Source organism: Anopheles bellator, chromosome 2, assembly GCF_943735745.2.
Source record: "Anopheles bellator chromosome 2, idAnoBellAS_SP24_06.2, whole genome shotgun sequence".
Taxonomy (NCBI): domain Eukaryota; kingdom Metazoa; phylum Arthropoda; class Insecta; order Diptera; family Culicidae; genus Anopheles; species Anopheles bellator.
The window spans coordinates 15796168-15820653 of record NC_071286.1 but is presented as its reverse complement, the minus strand read 5'-3'; the positions used below and the strand labels follow the sequence as shown (position 1 = coordinate 15820653).

The following is a 24486-nucleotide window of genomic DNA, read 5'->3' as shown; positions in this document are numbered from 1 at the left end:
CTTCTTTCGCTCCACCGTTTACTGATCACGCCAATTCACTCATCACCACGCACGGTATCAGCTTTCCGGGTTGCCGGGTTTGGCATCATCGGTGCAATAATTGGACTCTTAATTTGTCATTGCAATATATCCTAGCTCCTGGAAAGCTTCGAACGCCATCCCGGTGGTCCCCGGCCCCTGGTGGTAGCGGAGTATTTCATCATCATCCACTGACGGTGTTGCATAAATGAAGTACTCGGTTTTTGTAACCGAGTCGCGGCCCGAGAATGGACTGCTTCCCGGAGGTGAATTAATATTTAATTGTTATCGACCCAATGGAAAGTAAAATTAATTTTACATTTTCATCTGCTCACCGGCCATCGCCCTTTGGTCGTTGTTCGCGTGGCATAAGTTCATCATCGTTCGTTCGGTAACCTCTTCATTCTCGTTTCGCCATAAAATAATCATCGCGTGCCTTAATTTGCTTGATCAATTACGAATATGTTTGTGCACAGTCGCAACACATTGATTGATTGGTTGTGAAACGAACAATTAGTTTCATTCGATGAATTCCTTTCCGTTTCCGTTCGATTACATACATGTTCCTAATTGAGTCCATCATTTTCGGATGAAATTAAAATTACACATACGCAAATGATTTTTTTTCCACTATTTTCGAATTACATTTTATTGTAACATTACACGATACGCTTAATTTGCCCACACAGTTCACCATCGACTGGTACTTGCGGCGGTATAGGTTTTAGTTGTGTTGCGTCTGATCTCTGCAGTCAGATGATGCAATTAACGGTAACACCGTAACGTGCCACTTCCGTTCTCTTAACGATCCAGTATCATTTAAACTAGGGCTCTATAACTTATACAGAACAAATAACACACAGCAACAGACAGAGTTGTAGTTTGCGTGTGTTTCGTTTGACGATTGGTTTGACCAAGCACCGGAGAACCGCGTATCGGTGCCCGGCGGGCTTCCGCTACCATCCGGACAGCAGTCCAAATGCCACAGCTTACTAACCGACGGTGAAGTTGGTAGAAAGCGCCACCCGAAAGCCCCGGAAACCGCGGAACGGCGGAACCGACGGGCCCCAAACGGTGCATCTCCTGTGCATGGGTGCTCTACACATCGCTAGGAAGGCTATAGGTCTCCTATGGCTTCACGCTACGCTCTAAACCTTCGATGAATTATCACCCACTATGTGGTGCGGGTGTACGTAATATATGTGTATTATGCTTTTGTTTGGTTTTTGATTGGTTGCAACAACTTTAGCACGGGAATCTAGCGAAGCTGGGATACAGTGTCTAGGGTTCAGAGTTCTTAACGCAACCAAAATGAGAACGGAAGGAAATCAGGAACGTGCCGGAACGTCGGCGGGGGATACCACACCCACACACACACACCCACACACATGAAACCATTCGGTGGCCTCCGTCCTGGCCTCAAAGGGGGGCGAATCGAAAGCGGAACGACGGTGCGCGAAATCACTTTCGCTGTCCGGTGGTGTTGCTGCTTTACATCCGCCGCTCCCGATATGGCCGCGAGAGTGTTGCAGGGTGGTGGTGGTGGGGACGAGGGCGTACGATGAGGGACAAACGGAGCACTCGGGGGTGGGTGATGCAAGTTTATGTGGATGCAAAGAGGCCGGCCCGCGCCTTAGTAAGCGTGGTTGGCGACGAACAGACTGCCGGAACCGGCGGCACCAGTGACACCGCCGCCGTACTTGCCGAGAGCGGCATCGCTGTTGGCCTGCAAATGAAACAAAGCACACAAGGGAACATTAACATTCGTGCGGGGCTCTTCAGTTTCGGAAAGGAATGCAGAAATGCGTTAGAAATGATGTGGCCTCTCCGTTGGCCATTTTTTAAATTGAGTATTTAGAGTGATTGGCAACGAAATAGTCAATATTTCTAAGACGATTGATCTACCTCTAACAAACGCAGCGTATTTCTAAGTAATTTCAGACAAAACATCGAGTTCAAAATATTTAGATGCGGTGCTTTTATGCGACCAAACGGGGCGATTTATTCTGCGTAACGTGCCAGCGGCCGCGTCGATGAACCGAACTCGTAAATATGAATGGTGCAACAATTTGGCACCCAAACTGCCCCGCGGAGGGTTGCGAATTTCGTCGTAAATTGTAACGGCACGATCGGCCTCGCGTGTGTCAACGTGACCCCGTCCCCGTGTGGGTGCATTGGGCATAAAAATGGGGCACCCTCTCGCCGGGACCGGGAACACCACTGATCCACCGATCCATGTCCAGCGACCGTGAACGTGATCTTTTGGTCAATGGAAAACCCAAACACAGCCCCCCAGATGGTCCTCCCGGACGGTCAAAGGAGCGTGACACAGAACATGATTGCTGAATGATGCTAACGAACTGTTAATTGCAACCCAACCCGCGGACACGTACTGACTGGCTGGCTGGCTGCCCGATGGATCCCGAATTTCGATCCGAGCGTTTATGAAACCGCCGTCGGCAAACCGGAAACCCGCGTGCTCGCGAGGAATGTCAAACTCGAAACTACACCCAGACTGACACGGGGTTCCACGGTTCGCACCATTCAGAACGCGCGTCTGCCCACGGAACTCGATTTGGTCCGGACGACATATTCAGAACCGCGTGATTCACGCGACCAAAGAAAACCCAGGGCACGCACGCGGCTTGGAAGTGGCCCCTGGCTGCGTTTGGCCGCGTTCTGGGCCACGATTATGCAACGCGCGCCAGTGAGCGTTGGTGGGGCAAGCACGCGGTGCTTACCTTGGCCCCCATTACTCCGCCGACGGCAGCTGGCCGTGGGTTCGCACGGATGGTGCTGCCCATTATCGGCCCCCGTAGCTGAGAAGTCTCTCGGGGAAACCATTTGACATTGGTAGTTCGGACTTGGTAGATAGAGGAAAGTGCAACGACGCGCACCCGTCGGTGGGCCACGTTTCCGGGAACGATCCGACTTCCGTGGGATGTCTTCCCTTTTCGGCTAAGGGTATCTGGCCGGCCTGCAGCCGGGATTATTGACACAGCACAACACCAATCAACCGGCGGGCGGTGAGTGACATCGAGCGAGTTGTGGCTGTCGAAAATGCGATAAGGAGCGCGGCCTAAGCCTATTAGTAGAAGCGAGTCTGTCACGAAACATGATATGTCTATCGGCTCGGCCACATGTCCGACCGCGCAACCGAACGGTTGATGCTCGATGCGTGGTCCACCATTCTGTCGTGGAATCTGCCATTACGCGGTTCACATGCCTCGATAGGGATTCGGTGCCTGATTAGCATAAGCAGTTCGGCCACCACACCCGCAAACTTGTTTGCGAAATGTTGGACAGTCTCCTCGAGTTTTCTAACCTTGAAAATGAGAACTGAGAGGCTATGTAAGCTCCCATTACAACTATTAATTTATCGTTTAACCATCTTAAAGCCCGCCACTCGTACTAAGCCCCGATAATCTCGTGCTCAGCGCTTGACAATTCTTTGTTCGAAAACCTGCGGCCAATTCGAGTGAGTGTCCGCGGGCCACTCTATAAAAGCGGACGGTTGGTGTCCTTTTCGGGTTCGCACAGTAGCAGGAACAGGGAAGCGGACAACTGATTGCAATTTTAATACAATTTAAACAATTCCACTTCCGCCTTTTTGGCGGCCGCGCAATCACTCGTCCGGCACAGAACCGGACGTCGTCGTCGTCTTCGTCGTTCGGCACCGATGTATCTCTCCGTTTTCTAGTTGGCTGACTGAATTAATTCCATTCTGCATCCATTTCATTGCCTGTTGTTTCCTAACGGTGCGCCTGAAGAGAAGACGAAAGACACTTCCGGGCCGAACGGGGAAGAGTTCTTGTAATTTTCCCTTTCCGTCTCCAAACTGGAAACCAACCGAAGGACCATCGCCCGGTGCGATGCTGATGATGACGGTCAGCGGCAGGCCGCCGGTTCGTTTGGCAACCGGATGTGCACTAACCGAGAGCGCCCGGAGCGACCGAGATAATGGCGTAGATTAATATTCAAATGCCACCGTTGCACTGGATGTCCAGAAGATCAGGAGCCACGGTGTACGACCACCACCGGCCAGCATGTAGAATGGGCAACCTGGTCCGGGTTTGCGGTCAACGAATCGAACAGCATTGGTTTGCACTTCCTGGCGTGTGGATCCGTGCCGATACAACATACCGATGCCACCGAGCATCGCCACTGACAATTGTCCGGAACCAATAGAATCCCGAACTAGGGAGACTTGAAATGATAAGGAGATGTCAGCGACGTTTGGATGGAACACATCTTCCTGGTGTTCGCTACGAGCGAAACGGATTTTTGTGGTGTTGTAACGTAAATAACTTGTCAATTTTCTTTACAGCCCAGGGCATAGTTTCAAACTTGCATTATTTGGCCATCAAGGTGTGAAGCTTGTCGTACACTTTGCTTGTCACAGTTCCAAGAATATCGCAAAATGAGCAACAAACTTTAAGCTTTCCCATCGAAAAGCACATCAAAGAAACTCCTTACAAGATTCCGATTGACCTCCCCGATGACCACAGCGCGGCATTGGGAGTGCTGTTTGGCTCAACAGAAACTCGAAAGAAAAGCAATTTTTAAACAATTTGCTACCCACCAAACTTACCCACTCTAACAGGCGAACTTGACCAGACGTGCCAGCCAATTCCGAAGAACTTGCACACGTCTGGCGAAGAAAAGTGTGTTGCGAGTAGCACTTGCTGCAGCTTAGCGCAGGCACGTGCCAGGTACATCAACGCTTCCCGTAACTTGAACGAACTGGCCAATCGCTTGATGGAAACTTTTACAACAAAAAAAAATTCAAAAAATTATTAAATCACTCAGGTCGATTGCAACGATTTTGGGCAATCGATCCCAGTCGCCCTGCCCCAATCGATCGGCGTGTCGGGGGCCAATCTCGGTTTATGGTTTTATTGTGGTCGGAATCGAAACGATTATTGGTTGTTGATAATAAAGCGTTCGGTACGAAACGCGAACCACGCGCCCCGTTTAATTGTGCCGATCGATGGCTCCAGTTCGGGGCCAATTCAGCCAAAACATAACGCCTTGCTGTATGCAATAAAACCTAATCCTCGGACAACGGAAAACTCTGCGGGTTGTTTTTGCTGACCGGCAACAGGATATCGACCCGAGCGGCCGAATAAAGGCGCTCGCTGACGGTGCAAAATCCACCGAGTCCCCCGTAATTGTGTTGCACTTTTAATTGGCCGACCAACCTTGAACTTAACACCACCCAGGGCGGCGGTCCGATTCGAATCACACACATATTTGAAATTATTCATATTTTCCGTGCCCCCGGATACATGGCATCTGTGCTGTGGGGGGGTTCGTTACGTTTTACTGCACCAACAACCTGCCGCCTGCCAAAAACCGTGATGTGTGCGCTCTGTAACGGGAAAAACACGGCCGCCCAGACGGCTTTCCTTAATATCGGCCGGTGTGCGGCGCACGGTTTAATTAGTCGGCCGCGTTGTCTTGTTTGTAGCAAGATTTAGGTCTTCCCGCCCGTGCCCACGCGCGCACCGTCGTGGACTTTCTTCGTTTGCGATCGACATTCGAGCAACGCCTAGAATAAATCATCAGTAATGATTAATAGGCGGCCACGTCCGGGCGAAACCCGGGCAGCGAGCGAAGGAGGACCGCGGCGAGATGGTTCTAAATCATTCGCAATACTTCGCCGGTCTGTTGGGGCTGTACGCAAATAAAACTCCCACCGGTGAGACCTACGACGCAGCAAACAACTGGAACAACACGGCAAACTGTGCCCATCAACAGGTTGCGTCTTGTGCGCCCTTCGGTTTGTTCAGCGTGGCGCAGAGAAGTTGCGAGATCGTTTGCACTCACTGTCATATCGCAACGTTGTCACGATCGTGATCGCGCCATTAATCGCGATGCGTGGCGCCCTTCCTTTCGCCAAGGCTGTTCGCCAATCACCACGATGAGGAGCACGATTTCGGTCACGCGTACAATCGATTAGAAAGCAATCGGATCGCTAGTGTTTACTGGCGCCAGACAGACAGCCTGCACAGGTTGTGGTGAGGGCGATCTCTCGATTAAGTGCTTTCTTCCTCGAGACGGGCAGCACACGTCATGGATTTAATGGAATTTGGTGAACGGCGCAACTAGACACTGATTGTAAACATCCTGGCGGTGCGCCGATAGGGCCGTAACAGCAAACTACTTTTATCATTCCAACGCCGAATAAATCGATCTAAATAATCATGCGAAAGCGCAATTGAAGCTGGGGCAGAATTATCGAGGACTATTGAAAGGTTAACACAACTTACAAACTAAACATACCATCCGAAAGGCGCATAGTATATATGGGAAAATAATAAAGCAGTCATGCATTCTTCATTCTGTGCAGCTTATTCTGGCGTGCGAATTTAGGCAAACGTTGAATTTATTGTTTTATTTTTACATTCCAATCCGTTGTTGATGGTTCAGTTCTTTTAAGGCACGAGGATCGTGGTATTACACAGTACACAAACTAGGCCGTCTGAATCGGGTTCACATTCAGTTTTGTTGCTGTATTAATCCAAACTAGATGGTCTGCTGTAGATACCACGCTGTGCAAGAGACGATGCGCGATAGTTTATCGACGCCGAGATTAGCCACAAACACGCATAAAATGTGTAACAACAATTTGACATTCATAAACTTTGTACAAATAGCAAAATAAGAACAATGTGTAATAAAAACGGCTATTAAAACAATAAAATACATTCATAACAGTGCTGTGTGTGGTGTTTGTAGTGTATGTGGTCACTAAGCATCGTGCCAATCGTGGGTCTCTCTCACTACGTCTGCTACGTGGTGTGTCTATTGTGTATTGTGCGGATATGTCGATGTCTGCGCGGTTATCGAGTCCCTCTTTCTCTCTCCAGGCGCGCGCCCGCGGAATGTCGTAGCTTTTTTGCTCGTGATGCGTGTGTTGGACGTTTGTTGTGTTCCGTGCCGCGTTGTTCCTGAGATGATGTTGATGCCCCGTCTCGTCCACCGGCATCCTGCCTGACTAGAGGGGGCTTCATATTGTTCTGCGGCAGCAACACCACACGGCTTAGTATGCGTGCGACTTCACGAACAAGCTGGCGTTCGCGGCGTATGAGGGAATCGAACCGGGGACATACTTTGCCTGGGAAGCCAATCCGTTTGCCTAGAAGTGTTGGGTGTTGGTGTGTTGGGTTTAATTTAGCGTTCAATCAAATAGCGGCGCAAGTAGAGTGTAGTGTACGTTAGTAGATAGCAGTTGGTGATGATTACAGTGAATGAAGCATGCGGACAAGCGAAACAACACACAACATAACACATGCATAGCGAATGTGGCAAACTTAAATCGACGGATAAATGATCACTGACCACTGCTTACGATTGGCACCGGTTCAACTTGCCGCTTCTAAAAAGCCGATAAATCAGAGCACAACGCCCTCACAAGGCACGCGGGGGATTTCAAGTGGCTGCTCCACTGGTCAGCAGGTCCACAACAGCGCAAGAACAACCGGCTGCTGTTGTGCGCAAGAAGGTCGCTCTCGTCGTCGGCGTCACCCTCAGCGAAGGACATTTCGTGGGACGTCGTTAAACGATACGATCCGCATACGGTCATGTGAGCCGCCCCGCACAGCAACAATGCCAATCCACAATGGCGCAACATCGCCGTCTCTACGCCATCACCATTAAGAATCGGTGTGCCATTGAACTTCACTCGGTCCTACCCCTAATGAGTGACATCAGAGAGCCTGGTTAGTTCGTGCCGTCGGCGCTCTATTATGTCACGCTTGCGGCCACGAGGGAGCTCTGCACAAGGTGGATCGAAAGTTGTCCTATCTTTCTTTGGAAAGGCCACTGACTGACATCGCGACAGTTTGGGCTGAACTTGGCCGCCGTAGGTTAAGCTAGGCACTTGCGGGAGTCGCAGCACTCAGAAGTTCAAGGCTGTTTGCATCATCGCATCGTGGGCACCTGTGGTGCGGTCCAGTGTTGACACCAGAGGCACCCACGTGGACACAGGTGCATTGCACGCGGTGAAGTCACGAACCGCAACAACATACTTCGCTCCGAGGGGGGAATCCCGGAACCGACAATCTCGGCGCCTCGACGGGGATCATGTTATGAGCAGTTTAAAGGAAATAAAAATGAATCAAGTGCCACATTAGGGCGCGAGCCAGGCTCTGGGAAAGTTTTGTTGACACACCAGCACATCAGCGCGGAGAGTCCGGATCGTTAGACGACGACCCCCACACTTAGGGGACGCTGGTTGTCACTTGGCACGATTCTCCTTTCGAAAACGATACGGAATGTGCCACGCTTTGGTCGCGGCAAACCAACGATCGAAGAGCAGCAGTGCACACAGCAGTAATGAAAGATAAATTATTGCAAATAGATTAACCCACGACGTCGGCCGTCGCCCTAGTGGCGACACTGTCTCGTCGCCGTCATCGCACAAAAAAATGCGTGCCTCTACGGCGAGTGAAAGGGGGAACCATTTTTCACTTCCGATAGAATGGAAATCGATACCATCGTCTGCGGGGCGACGGTTTCCAGACACAGGCGTCCGGTGGCGTCGAGTGACATCAGCCCGCGGGGAGCCTGCACCCGAGTGCCAGCGAGAGAAGTGACGCGAAGTGAAAGAAAAAATGGTGAACGCACGAAAAAGCGATTTTATCGATTCTGAGTCGACCCGTCCCGGGAAAAAGAAAGGAATTATTTAACGATCAACAATTTGATTCATTACAACAGCCCGGTGCATTCTGAGCCGTGGTGGTCTCATCAACGCTGAGACAAGGATGCCGTTAATTAATTGATTACTTGAGCTTCGCTATGTGTCTACTCTTTCTATGCACTGTTTTACAGGAGGACTCATCGGCCCAGAGAGGGAAGAAGTGGTGTAAGCATACTAAAGATTTACCCATTTGACGAATTTGCACCTTGCACCGAATGGGACACTGAATGAACTAAGCGAACACTTACCTTCGCACGCTTGATCAGCTCTTCCTGAGCGGCCTTCACGTTCTCCTTCTTGCCACCCCAGGCACGCAGGACGGAGGCCTGCAGGGCACGACCGTACGAGAAAGTCAGGGCCCACGGTCTCGTCAGCGGCACCTGGTTGATGACGCTCAGGTTAACGGAGGCTTCCTCCTCCGACTGGCCACCGGACAGGAAGGTGACACCGGGCACTGCCGGCGGTACGGTACGGCGCAGAGCCGTGACGGTGGCCACTGCGATCTCCTGTGCGGACGGCTTCTTGGCGCAGCTCTGACCGGCGGTCACCATGTTCGGCTTCAGCAGCGTTCCCTCCAGGTACACGTGGTGATCGTTCAGCGCCTTGTACACGGCCGCCAGCACCGTCTCCGTGACCTTCTGGCAACGCTCCAGATCGTGATCACCATCGGGGAGGATCTGTCCAAGGGAGGAAGAAACGGTCCCATTAGTCTGTTTGTCGCCACTGCACGGCTAATGGCACTTACCTCAGGCTCAACGATCGGGACGATACGCTGCGACTGGCAGATGGAAGCGTAACGGGCCAGCACGTTGGCGTTTTCCAAGATGGACTGGTAGCTCGGGGTGTTCTTGCCGATCTTCAGCACGCAACGCCACTTGGCGAAGTCGCAACCATCCTTCTTGTACTGGGCACAACGAGCGCCGAGATCGTCCAGACCTGAAGAAGAAACGGAACGGGTGAGTTGCGGATGATTAGTTTCAAGTGTGGCGTACGATAAGAGCTTAATTACTTTCTGACTTCTTCACCGTCTCAACCGATGGATCCTATTTGCTTCATAAAACTCAAGTCACTTGCATTGGGGAGATAGATGCAGCCGTGTAACCGTTCAATAGCAACAGTTCCGAGAAACGATTTCGCATACAACCAAGAGGATGCGAGGAAATGCAATTTCTCGCCCCCGTTTTGCTCGTGGTAATCCGATTTACCGACTTTACCACCGCTTGGCACAGTTCCAATGCAATAAACTGAAGCAAAATAAATCAATCTTCCACACAGCACACAATACCATTAGTAGTGCGCTTCGGGACGAACGGCAACTAACCGGACGGGTAGAGCATAAAAAAAACAACACCAGGAAATGCACGGAACCGTAATAATGCTGGGTGGTTACCGATAGAGGCGAGGCCAATGTTGACATCCGAGAGGATCAAGCCCGGGAAGTGTCCCGCACAGAGAACTGTTGCCGCAGATGAAGCGAAACGAGATTTGCAACCCGAACAAACAGCTTTTCACTTTCTGGTGGGCTGCATCCGACCGGGACACACCGTGGAACAAGTGCACTCGGTCGGAGGGGAGATAAAGCGTTCCTCAAGAAAGTTTCAGGGATTCAAGAGAATAACGACGTTATTTGCGCGCCCCGCCTGGGGAGCGTTTGATTGCTTCAAAAAACAACAACGGAGATTCGTTATACGCTTCGCGGTTCATAGAAAGTACCTTCTCAAAAGAGTGCGGTGGCAAAAATGCGGAACTTTATGTGTGTAACTAGTACTTCACTCGCTCTCCCAAGGCATGTGCCTCGTGCACACGCTGACCCACTTGCAGGCATCGTATCTCATCCGTTGAGATTAATTGCTGTGACACCGCGGAGCCGGACGGAGCGAGCGAGCAAGGCAGATAAGAGAGCCAGATCCAGCATAAACACGCCCCAGAGGCACCGGAAGGCGGAACCCGGTCCCTGCTCGTCCGCGACATGGGGTCCGCAAGAAATGCAATAAAGGAAACTGTAACGATTGCGCTGCGAGAAAATTGCTCCGCAAAAGGAGCTTGTGGTGCTTGCGGGCCAAAACCTATCGACCGTGTTTGTGCAGCGCTCGTGGGTGAGACATGTTTTTAATTGAAATTTGAAGATATTCTTCAACACGCAAGATAACGACGCTCGCACAACGGCTGCGTAAATCCTCGACTCGTGGCGTTGAAAATGAAGTTGACGCCACCTAAGCACAGAACTGCAACAGCCGCATTTTACTGCGTTGCTTCTCGGCGTCCGCGAGCACGAGAAAGGATGATCCGCCGAGACCGTCCAGTGGGACGGAAAATTCCTCCTTCAACGCGTCGCGGCGGGCAAATGAGCACCATTTCGCAGGCCAACAACACACCAACCACCACCGCGGTTGGTATTCGCTGCGCCATACCGATGCACTTTCGCACTGCGCCACAGTGCACCAGCAGTGTGTGCACAGAGAATTCTCTTTAATTAACCCACTTCTGCTTGCTTCAGTTGCATTTCCCGGCCATCGTTAGGGGTTTCCCGTTAGCTGTCCAATCGGGCCACGTTAACAGTTGCGCGGCTACAACATCCTGACCTCAATAATGTTGATTTCCGTTGCCGCCCTTGCAATTCAATCGTCCGCTGCCTCCACCGCTCAGACACAGCTCAGACCGCATTTGCTGGTCACTGGGTCGGAAATAAAGCATCGTGTCACCTTCAATGCGCAACACCGGAAAATTGCTCATCCTTTATTCGCGCCCCCTGGCCACCGCCCTGGCTCGAGTGGAAAATCATTTCCAGCGGAAGTGGGATGATGTTGACTCACTTAGCGAATGCCCTCCTTTTTTCTTCTTTACTATTTTCTCGCCTCCGCGTTCATTGAGCGTCACTCAAGTGGATAATGGGGTAGAGAGCGTGGGTTTGTATTGGCTTCGCTACACAAACAACTTCTGCTCGGGCTTTCCTTAATAAAGCCTTCCTGGACTGGCCGCCGGAGCGAAGGACGGGCAGTCCATTCATCTTAATTAAATTTTGCTGCAAAAGAAAGCGGTGACAACGGGTGGGTCTGGGCGCGTCCTGGCGCAGCGTGTTCCCTCGGCGCCGTTGCTGGTTATTGTTTGTAAACGGCAAAGGATACTTTAATTAACGCCGGCCTCGGATTCTGTATCCCAGTGGCACCCGGCCCCGGCTCGAAAGCAGCATGCCGGCGACTAATTTTCCTTTTCCTTCACGCCTTTCGTCCGCAAACGCCCAAATTAGCGCAATCATTTACGCCGTCAAGACTCACCCTGAGTGGTGCATTCGCCTTCCGAGCCCATCAGATCGACGACACCCTTGTCGACCTTGATACCGGACAGAATGCCCTTGTTGGCCAGCAGCTTCGGCAGCGGGGTACCATCCTCGCCCTTCTGGTACAGCGTCTCGTGGAACAAGATCACACCGGAGATGTGCTCCTGCAGACGCTGGTCGGCGGTGAACAGCAGCTGACGGTAGGCGCGACGGTTGTCCTCGTTGTTCTCAACCCCGATGTCCTGCAAAAAGGGATAGCGTTCGGGGCATAAGAAGGCGAACCCTGGAGCCCGGGTGCGAACTTTGCGTACTTACAGCGAAACGCTTGCCACAGGTGGCCGTGGACTCATCGGCAGCCAAAATACCCTTACCGGGAGCAACAATCTGCTTGGCGATGCGGGCCAGCTCCTCCTGCACATCCTTGGGTGGGTAGTTGAAGTAGGTGGTCATGTTGCTTGAGGTAAGTTTGTTCAAGCTGCAAAGAGAAACAAAGGCATTCATACCACTGTTTTCGTCATACACTGTTGTGATTGTGAAAGCGAGTGCACAATGTGTCTCGGCTAAATGGAACAGTGCAAAGCTGGCGACATCTATCGACACCAGACCGAACCTCATCATTTCATGCAATTGCGTCACAATCTTTCATCATCGCGTGAAAGATTTCTAAGGGTCAGTTATTTGTTTTGACCCACCCTGTGGAGCCTCAAAATAATTTTTACTTTGTATGAATACCGAATCAATAAATCATCGAACCAAATTGGGAAACTTTCCCTCATTTGGCCATTGTTTTCTACGTCATGGTGCAGAGATTATCCGGACGTGCCTAAGCAATCGTTGCCCAATAAATCTCCTCTCGTAGGACGCACTTTACAACGTGACAACTCACTCCGCGCTATCAGTGCACGATGCACGGGGCAGAAGAGCATGATAAGATGATCAAATTTAGGACCGAGTTTCGTTACCAACAGTCACTCGGAGACCGTTATCGGCAGGAGACATGCGGAGACGAGCCTCTCGTAGATTTACGCGCCAGTAATAGCCGCTCACAGCTGATAACTAGCACAGTTGACGGCCGTTCTCAAGCTGGTGGCCTTTGAACGGGAAACGAAAAGGTTATCCCGGGGTTACTATCAGGCCATGAAGCACAGCAAGCTTGAACTTGAACGACACACCGTTCGCTTCGTGCGTTGTACAGAGATTTGAACGGAACACGAAATGACGCAAGTGCTGCACTTTGTTGCCTTGTGGACTGATATTTCATCAATTTCGAACCGATTACAACGTCTCATAATGACTGACGCATAAGCAACAACCGGCATGATCACCTTAAATCAGAAAATGGCACATAATGTTACGCTTTCAATCAATCAGTTCCACGGTGTGCGCCACAAGGCTACCCGATGCTACAGGATCACGCCCTTATCACCCCCTTTCTCTACTTTTCTTGACTTTGAGTTCTATTTTTGTGCACTCAGCGACCACTCGGCATCCCGCCGTGATTCGTACGGCGTTCGAGATCGAGATGCTCATTGAAAATAAGAGAATGAAACACAGACCACATGCTCGCGGTTACGTAACGGCAAATTGTAAACATTGAAAAGTGAAAGCCGCCCTTGAACTTGGGCCAAAGATTAACGTCGTGCGTGATAGCGGACACGCACCGGAATGGGGACGACGTCTGCGTAACAGAAACCAATATAATTGCTTAATGTAACATCCGACACGACTTGTGCAACTACAGTTTGTCCATGAGGCAACCCACAAAAGGCTCAATTTCAAGTGTCGCGGGTTTTTTCGACCCGACTACGACTACTGCGCAATTGCGTCCCCGGCCAGAAGGCGGTGTGTGTTTTACCGATTCCGAAACGACCGAAAAGAAAATTCGGCTCAGCCACAACTCCTTGACACGTGAATGACCTTCAAACTCGGCTACTGTGGGTCAAAGAATGGTGGCGGTCGGTGCAAGGATTACATTCCGTGGCGTTCGCGGTATTTGAAAGTCAAAGCACGATGCCGATCGATGGGTGCATGTCTTCTTCGACTGAGCTTAACACGATAAGGCTGCAACATCGCACTCGTCCCGGCAATGTTTAAGGCGTAGCTTGCGCCAAACTACACGTGCTCGGAGGTCAGCGGATTACTATGTAAGTTTGTCGCTTAATTTTAGCATCGCTCGCTAGCGCCTTCACAAGCCACAGTCGGTGACGATGACTGGTCAAGGCCCAAGACACGTCCAAAAGTGAACAGCACTAGCAAGAAAATAGAAGGAAGCGGATGCATTCAACCGTCATGCGCAGCACAGCCCATGGACAAATGGCGTCCCGAAAGATCATGCAGAGGTCGCAGAGATGGGCTGCCATTTCAGCGCGTTCTAGCGCGGCCATATTCGGACTCTTAAACGAGAAGAACGAGATTAAAATGTATATTGGGAAGAAGCTCCAAACTGGTTCTCTTCCCCGGGGTGCCGCACGAACCGAACGATGGAGCGGATGGATGGGAATTCGCGACGGTCGTTCGAGGTCATTTCAAAGATGTGAGGTTACTGACACTTTCACTATCCGTTCGGACCCGACCAATGGCCACGGAAGGAGTCGGCCCCACCGGGCTGGCCTGTCGCAGGTCCTGGCCTTTCGATTTCACTCTGCCCAGCAAAACAACGGGAACTTCTCGGAGCGATATCCATTTCGTGGCGGATATCAAATGTAGGGAAGAAATTTCTTCCCTCGGCAAAGGTTATTTCAAAGTCGTCCGGACTGGTTGTGCAACTGTTACCGAGCGGCGGCCCCCCGCCGGAAGCGCCACACACGTTTACCGAATTGATGGAGCGGTGCAGGAACAAACTAATGCACCACCGCGATTATTCCTCTCATTCGAACGATGAAGCCGACTGTGGCTTTAATCTTATCACTACCCCCGCAGCCGCGAATGAATGGCCACTAACGGAGCGAAAAACCACGCACACGCTTCAATTCAACACTGCACTTTTCGCCGAAAAAACTTGTGCCACCGATGAGAAAGGGTACTTTTCCACGCCACAACCATTGCGCTGATTATTCAACAGTATCGGGGCAGTGTTATGGTGTACCAGAAAGCAGCAATACTCACTAGAAACCGAACCGGCTTTGGCTGAGAACTTCTGCGACTTTACTGGAAGGCGTGCACACACAATTTAAGCCCTTCGCAGCTAGATTGCCGTATTTTGAGACGGTATCGGAACGTCAATGTTGAATGAAGGTCGTCGGCCGTAACGCTCGCAGTAACGCTCTCAATGACAGCGCACACGTAACGCTTCGGAAATTCGAAATGAATTTCGCAGAACAAAATAGCCGTTGGCCAGGAACAAGAAACGCGTTTTGCTGCAAATTGTGATTCTTTGTGTGCATTCCTTTTGGATTAACCCGTAAGCTTTTCGCTTCACGATTTTCGGGACCGGGAACCTTTTAAAACACATTGGTGACGCAATGATCAGTCACGATGAAAAGGTAGCGGTTGAAAGTGGATGACGAAATCGATGGCGAAATTTTACTCAACACAGGGTGACACACTTCGAACACGCTTGTTTCGGAGTTCAGGTTCAATAAAAAAGCAAATGTTTGCAACAATAATGTTTTTATGCTTCGTAGCTGTTTTACAAACTTTCCTTTTCATGTTCGAATCAATTCACTCATACTTACCGTTGACCAGCGGAATAAAAAGTCGTGTTTCGTTTCTCCATTGTCGTAGATTTATTTTCATTTGTTTTCAAACCCTACCATTGCTTGATTGATTATAATCGATAACATAGTTTTATCCGTTCTCAGTCGCTTTCTTTCCTTCAAAGTCATGTTCATAACTATACGATGTTTCGCTAACGCAATTCATAACTACAGTCCTCCTGCGCTGCCCCGATATCTGGACCGAACAAGAATTCATTAGCATAAGCGGATGGAAAATTAAGTCGACCAGTTATAGGCGCTCGCAGGCAGTACTTGTTGGAATGGAATAATTAGCAAAAGCGATTTGGTTGAGCCACGCATTCCATTGCGCTAGTTTATGAGGGAGCACTCGCTCGGAGGCTTTTTGACTTGCTTGAAGTAGTTCAATTAGTGTTCTTATCACATTTGTTTTGAGGGAAAAAATTAAATATCTACTTTTTAAAGAGAACTTTCGGGCACTAATATGCTGATATCTTCTTGGATGGGGAGAGGAATCGCCGCAGTGAGAAAGAAGCAAAAGCCTATCTGAAATCACATTAAGTCACTTATGACTAGCTAAGCTATGACGTCCACCATTTCTGTACATGGAAATGCACATTGGTACAACTGCTGATACTAGCAAATTACTTCGCTCTACCCCGAAACGAACTATCTATCTGGATTCGAACGGCAACCAAACAAGCTCAGCGCATTTATTCAACACAAACAATCGAATCAGCTAACGGCCCAATCCGATCGCACTAAAAACGTTAACAATGTAAACCTGATGCCTTAGCAACAATTCGAAAGTGGCCGGCGCATCCCGTACCATCTCAAGTGTGGTGCGCAAGCGAAGCCACTAAAACCAAGCCGAAGCAAAACACCCTATTGTGCAACTGTGAATTGTTTCAGTATTTTGTGAACACATACACACGCCTAGACACCTATAAACTGCCCACCATCAATACCGAGGTGCTACTGTATAACGTTATATTTATTGTCTATTTTGGTTTAAATCACGCTAAACTGTAATTGTGTGTGTCTTTTGTACAACGGATGCAATACGGTCTACTGACGGAGGTCTTAGGTATTTCGAATACGGCTTTGGTAACGGGTTTCCGGTACATTGAGGTTCAGGGGTGTCGATTCTGGTTTTCTATGGTTAGTACTCGTAGCTGGAAGCTACACAAGGTTCGTTACTTTCGCAAAGATTCAATAAAATCTCTCGTCTCCTTGAACGATTCATCATGATGCTGCCCCTAGTCCCATGCCGCTGATAGGAAAATGTGTCTACTGTGTGTTTATCTTGCCAATTTTAACATCGATACGGTCGGTTAGCCCCATTAGCCAACCACGGTTACGTTCTATTTACAACCCATTTATGAACAATGCCCGTGAGACTGGATCATATTGAGGGACGCCAAAGTGCATCCTCGACCGGCCCCGATACCGACTCCGACTGACGGTAATCTAAAGGGTAGAACGGACTGCAGCCTTCGGACTCTGGACATGATTTCGGCAGTCAGCCGCTTTGGAGGGAACCTCCAGTTCAGCTACTACTAGAGTATTGTGCAACGATTTTTTGACCTAATCGACTGCGAGAACTCCAGCTTCGGAGCGGTTCCACCGACCGGGTAGCCCATCAATTCTTTGAAAATATCACCAATCTTGTAGTTGTATCTGCAAAAAGACGAAGGCAGTTGGAGAGAAAACCGAATTAGATCAAGTCACCGTGAGCGGCCCGAACGAGTTGGGATTACTTTGCCGAACACTCCACATAGCCACAACGCCAATGCTTCCGGACCAGAGTCGAGATGTCCTTGAGTTCCTGCAGTAAACAGAGGAAGGGTGAGCCTACGGAACGCGGAACGGGAACGGTGGTACTGACCTGAGTGTGAGGGTTCGATGCCCTGTCGAATTTGTTGCCCACAACCATTATTTTAAAATCACGATGATTGAAACTTTCTAAAATCTGATCACGCATGTTACGACAGTACTGGAAGTAGTGCGAAAGTAGAAGCTTATAACAACGATGGCTCAACAGGTACCCCACCACTTCGATATTACCTGAAAGGATTCCAGATTCCCCATATCGTACACCAACACGTACGTATGCACGGTTCGCAGCCCGAGCGGATGGCCATTATTCCACTCGGCCAGATTATCCACCGGGAAGTACTTCTGCGGGGGCACATCCAACACCATTAGCTCCCGTATGCAGGTATCACAGACCAGGCAGCTTCGGTAGACGTTCCGCTTTGCGGTGCGAATATGTTGCCTCGGGAAGTCGTGCTTGAAGAATTGCTGCGGAGTGAAGAAACCGGCGTCAGTGGTGGGCGAGTGGGCCGGAAGCGGTAGCAGCAGTCACCTGTAGGATACTGGTGCGCCCAACGCCGGAGGCCCCCAGAAACGCCACCTTGAGGGGGCCTTGCATCCAGGGGGGATCCGGGCCTTCCAGAGTGATACGCTATGCTGAAATACACTTATTCTGTATTCGGATTTCCATGTCGATGGACAGAATCTTATTGAGCTTATTGCTAGTGGTGGAGGCGGATTTGGTGGTTTTGGTGGTGGTGGCTGTGGGGGTGATGTTGGTGGTGGTTTTGGCTGTACAGGCGTTTGTAGTGATGGAAGAGTTGGAAGAAAGAGATGAAACTCTAGCGGCGATAGCACCGGAAGTGGAGACACTAGCTGCACCGGCGATAGCAGCACTAATAGAAGAAGAAGTAGAAGTATTGGTGGTGTTCTTGTTGGGTGGTGACCAGTTTGGGTGGGATCGGGTTGCCGGCACGCTCGCTCTGGCCGATTTCGACAATCGGCCCTTATCCGAGGACTTACTGTTATGGCTGATTTTGTGAGAGTTATTGCAATGATCATTACCATTATCGTGCAACAGTCTATTGGAATTGGTGGGCGAAAGGCGGTTCCACATTTTAATGGCTAGCTTGAGCAGACTAATGGCAAACACTTTTCCTTGGCTTAGTTATCCGCGGCTAACCCCGCAATGGTTGACCCACTCGTCACAGTCCTCCAGCTACCAGCCGGTATCGCTGTGCCTCGATGACCGATTTAGTGTTTTACGACTCCAGAGGATTCAGCGACCGTCTGGCAGTGCACACAATGGCTCTCGCCTAGGATTATCTCTGACGACCGGGCGACCGGCTGCGGAACATGTCGGTCCTCCCGAAGGCGGCTTACGTTGGGGCGGCTCGAGCGGACACTGTGCAACTAAAAATCGTATCAGAGCACGACACACACTCGGCAAACTACTCTAATTATCACTAGTCCACTGCAAACACGTTATTGTGCGCCAAAACCATTACTATAGCGCTACATTATGCGCTAGCGTTGGGCACGTCAGTCCGCTTCCCGTCACGATGCATCCGGTGCCGCTGGCCCGCTGGCTGGTCATCCTGCACACGTGGAGTCTTCGCGCCGACGACTGGCTGACGCTGGGCGGCCGACGGCTCTAGAAGACGAAGAAGAAAGAAGTGGAAGGACGGAAGTGGTGTTTGAAATACGAGACAGGACAATTTTTTTAATGGCCTAAGACTGCTCGCCGCCAACCGTCGAGAGGCCACTCCCGAGCAAGGATAATACTTTCACGCTTCCGAAGGCACGGCCGAACCCGTGTGCCGTCGGTTCGCAACGGTAAGCCAACCGAACCGAGCCAGACAGTGTCTGTTAGCTGTAAGCTAAGTAAGTGGTTTGCAAGGCGATGTTAATCTCCGACATTTGTTTACAACAACAGCAAGAGGAGTCCCGTAGCTTCGTTCTTCTATAACTAGCTACAGTCAAGTACTGTCCTGCCTTGCCTTAACCAAAATACTACAAATAATCCTGAATATGCGGCGCGTATTTTTCGTTACAAGCAACGACACCGGCAAAGTTAATAAACTATCGATTGCAGTGGACGTGTAGAATTTTCCCTATAAATGGAAACATTCATGCCACGTTCGACCGGGACGGTAATCAACAGAGGGTAAACCTTTCCTAGACAGGAACGGGGTCAGTTATCTTCGTGTCCTGCCGTCTGCTAGCGCTACCGGGCGTCGCACCTTCACGAGCAGCGAGACAGCGTGTACGGCTAGAAATATGTTTACGTGCCTGAAAGGACCTGACCACTCCCGGGACGGTACCGTAAGTCATCGCCACTCGGCTCGGTAACGAGCTGGTGCACCATTTATGCACCGGTGGCCTAAAAATACGACGTCGGGACGTCCTTCGCAAGGAGCGAAACTTCACCAGTGGCCGCCACACGCCCCTCCATCGGTCCTAGTAATCCGCTCCCCGGGAGATGGGGACACGGATTGGTTCGTTGAGCCACTCAGCGGTTGAGTGCCGGGCCGTGTGGCTTTCGCTAATGGTGGCTCGAAGTCGGGCTGCTTGAAAGTGAAAGGAGGTCAGTGCGAATCGGTCGCCCTCTGGACGCTTTACGATTGCGAGAGGGCTACCACCAAACCGAACCGGGGATGTAGCTCAGATGGTAGAGCGCTCGCTTAGCATGTGAGAGGTACCGGGATCGATACCCGGCATCTCCATTTTTTCTCATATGCTCCACAATGAGCTGCTTGACAACCTATCAAATGGTTAAAATAAGGTGCAGAAGGTAATTGCGGTACAGCTATTAGCTCTAGCAGAAAATAAAAACATTTTCTGAAACGGTTATATAACGGTGTGACGGTTATAAATACCGGTTCTAATGAAACGGTTGATAAGGCGAATGTCCACATTTCTCATATTGACATATTCGTGAGGTCCTTTTGACCTCCATCACTCAACGCTGCGAAACTGGTTTACCTATGGATATGGTTCAAAACCCACCAATTTTTCCCACCAATCAAGCAAAAGGTATTCTTCGCTGGCCAATTTTTCGGCCAATGGCCGAAACAACGAACATGCTCTGTGACGATGAGCCGAACAGGGGTAAAAATAGAATGAATAATAGAAAATCGATCACCCCTCCGAAAAGTGACTTCATAAAATGTCACAAACGGCTCCGGGGCTTCAGCGGCACTTTTGATCCTGCTTTCGATTGCTAGCCCGCGGAAGGGCGCAGCCCTGGAGGTTCCGTATTTTTCCAAAGGTTCGCAATATTTTATCCGCGGCGTTCCGCGCCAATATGACAAAATGATGCCGCTCAATAGCTGTTCTATGTGCAGAGCTCGCATAAGTTTTCCTCGTTCGGAGGGGAAACTTTTTTCGATGTATTTTCGTGCGCTTCAGAGCATTGGGAATTCTTTCAGGCTGATAATGTTTCGTCAAAGTCGCAATAAATCTATTCCCACAGACCAATACTCGATCGCTAACAATAAAATATAACCTTCATAAACGGTTACATAAAAAGGTGTGAGCAAAAACGAATGAAACGAATGTAAATTGGCCAGTAAGTTCTGGATTTCCAAGTATCACTTCGTTTCGTGCACTAAAAACTGTTTTAAAATGTGCTTCCCCCAACAGAAGGTAAAGAATAAGTCAAACTCCTAATCACTTGACCGTTTAGCCGTTTAGAGCACAAACTAGAGTCCAGTGCTAATACGTCAGGTTAATTCCAGAGCGTGTATGTGTGTTGCTCCATCAAACGATTATGAATATTGCTCTACAAATATTGATAGTATTGGGTGATTAGATGGAGTGATACCTTCGTCCCGCTCGTACCAGGGTTTGCTCTGTGGGGCTAAACCAGTGGATTCAATTTTCTTCAAATGCACGAGCACCCGGCACCGAGAGCAGGGGCATGTGGGTCCCTCATTGATTGAGGGGTGAGTTTGGTGAAGTAATCAGCAGGGTACACAGCGCTGATTGCAAAATACATCCGCACGATGATGATTAGATGAAAGGATTTCCGGGCCTTTCCCGGGCGGACATTGATTCGCTTCGCCCCAGTGCGGTCGAGAGCCTGGCCGAGGTACACTCCTTCGGTTCGCTACCTTTACTTTCCGGTCTGTGAAAACGTTCAACCGATCAGCCTGGCTATGTCGGGCAGCATCGTCTGGGACCGGGGCGTTCCAACGACCCGGGTAAGTAGATCATAACCGTATGAAGCCATTGGCATCGGTCAACACATACACACATCCACACAAACACACCCACTGCAGATAAAGGAGGGTTATTTAATGTACGATGCGAACGTTGTGGAAGTATCTGCAGTGCATGCAAAGGATGCACCATCCGCAAGGTGGCTGCACTTCAAACACGAGACGAACCCGCTCACATTTGCATGAATGAAATGTGGACGGCGTCCCTGGTGCCGGTCGTGCGGGGAATTCTTTCCAGCACACGACGGCGGACGGTTCAGGTAGGTAAGCTATTTGCGAATTATTCTTAAGCAAGTGCAGTGCAGTGCTAGGAATGCATGAGTTTGCCTTCATCAGAGAAACACTTTGCACATCCATTACGGGGATGAGAATGTTTATTGTTAAATATCCAAGGCGCTATGCTTGCCATTGTATCCGCTACGGTTGTTAAGGAATCGAGCATTCCCAAGGAACTGAGTTCTCACTATTGACAGATGTAAATTATGTACTCATCGTAGCATCGTTGGCTTAGCAGCCCCTGCGATAGCTCGAAGATGTCCAGGAGGTCTTGGTTCCGGACGAAGAAGATGGTACGCGCAAATACGGATAAAATTACTTACACAAATCCCAGGGCTTCATATTATCTTTCACTCATGAATAGCAGGATCATTTCCTATCCTTTCTGCCGTTCCACGATACTGTGTATTCAGTATTTGACCTTTGTTTGATGTCCTAACTTTTGTGGTCTAAGCAAGGTGGTCCAAAGAAAACCCCGGAATAAAACGAGCAGCGTCGCACAGAGATAAAACCTGGCTTAATTGATTAAATATGAATCAAGCACGTTTAATAGTGACGATAAACTCACGTTGAAGTAAAAAAAAGCAAAGTAGAAAGGACAGCACCGGGCGGGGCGTCGGCTAAATTGATTTGTCGTTAGTCAAGATGCCGCCGATTCGGAACCATTTGGTCTAACAATGATTAGCCATGTTTGACCCCACCCGATCATCTTCATCACTTCGGACACGTATAGAAAATGTTAGTTCGAAAGGACTCTGAGGACGTAGTTCGAGTTTAAGACCCAACCAACAATTGTTAATGAAAAAATGGGCCAAAAAATGGGTTTCGCCAAAATTGCTTCATAAAGACGTTTTCTTTATGAGAATTCACGCATCCCTTTCACGGATTCGCGAAAAGACCTAGGCCGGGAGCAGGAAAATCACGAAACCTAATCAACCCACGATTATCACCCACCACCGGGGTTTATGATTAATAATGCCAAGCCTCGGCTAGATAATCCCGGCGATCAGCGCTAAAATTTACTCCCGCACCACCGACCGCGGTCAGCTGTGAGAATTACCGGCCCATCCGGCGGACAACCTTCGGCGTCGGCAATGCAGTGTTTATGCTTGATTAAAGCCCAATGCGAATGCGAAGAACGGCAGCGGCAGCGAACGCTGATAATAGACTTTATCATTCGTTACGTTTGAGGCAATTTGCGGCGAAAAAACATTGCGGCCCCAAAAAGCCGAATGCCCAGGCGACGGGCTGGCACGGCACACCGGCGTACCGAGTAAGGTGGCCACAAACCCTCTACGGAAAACTACCGTTGTGGTAATGCTCGGCTTGAAGAAAACAAAAAAACAGCGAATCGCGAAAAAAAACAGCCCCACAATCACAATCCGTGCCGAGACTAGTTTGATTGCATAACACAGTCGGGCGAAACTCTTGCTGCTTGGCTTCGAAGTTCACATCCTTTCGCATCGCGGCCACCGTGGGTTCGGTGAGTGCCGCCACCGTCGAATCGGGGAACTCACGGAGCTCGAGGCATTTCCCCTTTCGGCTTCGGCAGGGCCAGACACCGCCAAGCACGGGACTTTTGTGCCAACGGCCACCGACCGTGTCGGGAGAAATTTGGCCAACATCCCGAGGACACGTTCCGCCGCCCGGGGGTTTATTGTTGTTCGCTCGCGCGCCCCACCGCGCCTGTACTATAATCTGCCTGTGCCTCTGGCCCCGATGGGAAGTGAAAGTGCGTTCGAATGGATGGATGGAGAAAAGAAAGGAAGGCAAAACCACATCAAACGACAGCACGTGTTCCGTGGCGACTGGCTGGCCGTGATTGGCTGGCCAAAACGAATAAGCGGATTAGTTCGACTGCACCGCACGCGAATGGCGCTGTAAACCTGGGGGGAACTGAACATGATTTCTTGCGGAAAAACCGCGGATTAATTAGATTGTTATTCCACCGGCCCCCGGGGAACGGGGGCTACGCACGCTTTACTTGCGATGCGACATCTTCTCAATTTTCCAGCCCCGACCGGGGACACCTTCAGTCGCGGGGTGTTTATTTACTTTAGCTTGATCCTCTTACGATGGGACGTGCGGCACTCCTTCACGACGGAAAATTCGCTACACCCCGTTTAGGTCGGAGGGGTATCCTTCAGAACGGCGGTCGGCTGGCTGGCTAGCGGTTCGCTAGTTCAACGGCACTCCCATGTTGGACTCTTCTCAAACAAACACAAACAATCACTCCTGGCGAAAACAATAGCACGTGCGAGGTGCACTGTGTCGCGTGGTTTACTAACACAAACCCACCCAGCACCGGGACACCGTAAACCGAGCACGCCGTCAAACACCAGGCGCCTCCACCGGTCCCGTCGACGCGGTTGGCCACCCCCCGGATTCCGTGGTTAGCATTTGAACCCTTCACACCCACACACGGATACTCTATCACGCACCCATCGAACGGCCCTTGGGCCCCCTTCACGATTCACTTTTCGCCGGGCACTTTTGGTT

General features: G+C 50.2%; 2 protein-coding genes and 1 non-coding gene across 4 annotated transcripts; 1 reads left to right on the top strand and 2 right to left on the bottom strand.

Annotated features, from left to right (window-relative positions):
* Positions 1-637: 637 nt before the first annotated feature.
* Positions 638-15200, bottom strand: LOC131211482 (fructose-bisphosphate aldolase). Of its 2 annotated transcripts, none has more exons than XM_058204965.1 (6): positions 15105-15200; positions 12315-12474; positions 11998-12241; positions 9468-9658; positions 8971-9399; positions 638-1744 (listed from the first exon to the last, which is right to left on the bottom strand). In XM_058204965.1, exons 2-6 carry the CDS (start codon positions 12447-12449, stop codon positions 1652-1654), a joined length of 1092 nt encoding a protein of 363 aa, XP_058060948.1. In that variant the 5' UTR covers positions 12450-12474; positions 15105-15200; the 3' UTR covers positions 638-1651. The 2 variants fall into 2 exon arrangements, with proteins under 2 accessions (XP_058060948.1, XP_058060947.1); XM_058204964.1 differs by lacking the exon at positions 638-1744 and adding an exon at positions 6363-7159.
* A 676-nt stretch (positions 15201-15876) lies between these two features.
* Positions 15877-18861, bottom strand: LOC131209889 (ras-like protein family member 10B). Its single transcript, XM_058203042.1, has 6 exons — positions 18554-18861; positions 18042-18145; positions 17741-17977; positions 17562-17669; positions 17434-17501; positions 15877-17353 (listed from the first exon to the last, which is right to left on the bottom strand). Exons 2-6 carry the CDS (start codon positions 18105-18107, stop codon positions 17233-17235), a joined length of 600 nt encoding a protein of 199 aa, XP_058059025.1. The 5' UTR covers positions 18108-18145; positions 18554-18861; the 3' UTR covers positions 15877-17232.
* Positions 18862-20141: 1280 nt separating this feature from the next.
* Trnaa-agc (transfer RNA alanine (anticodon AGC)) lies at positions 20142-20214 on the top strand. Its single transcript has one exon. It is a non-coding gene; the product is annotated as a tRNA-Ala (tRNA).
* Positions 20215-24486: the final 4272 nt, after the last annotated feature.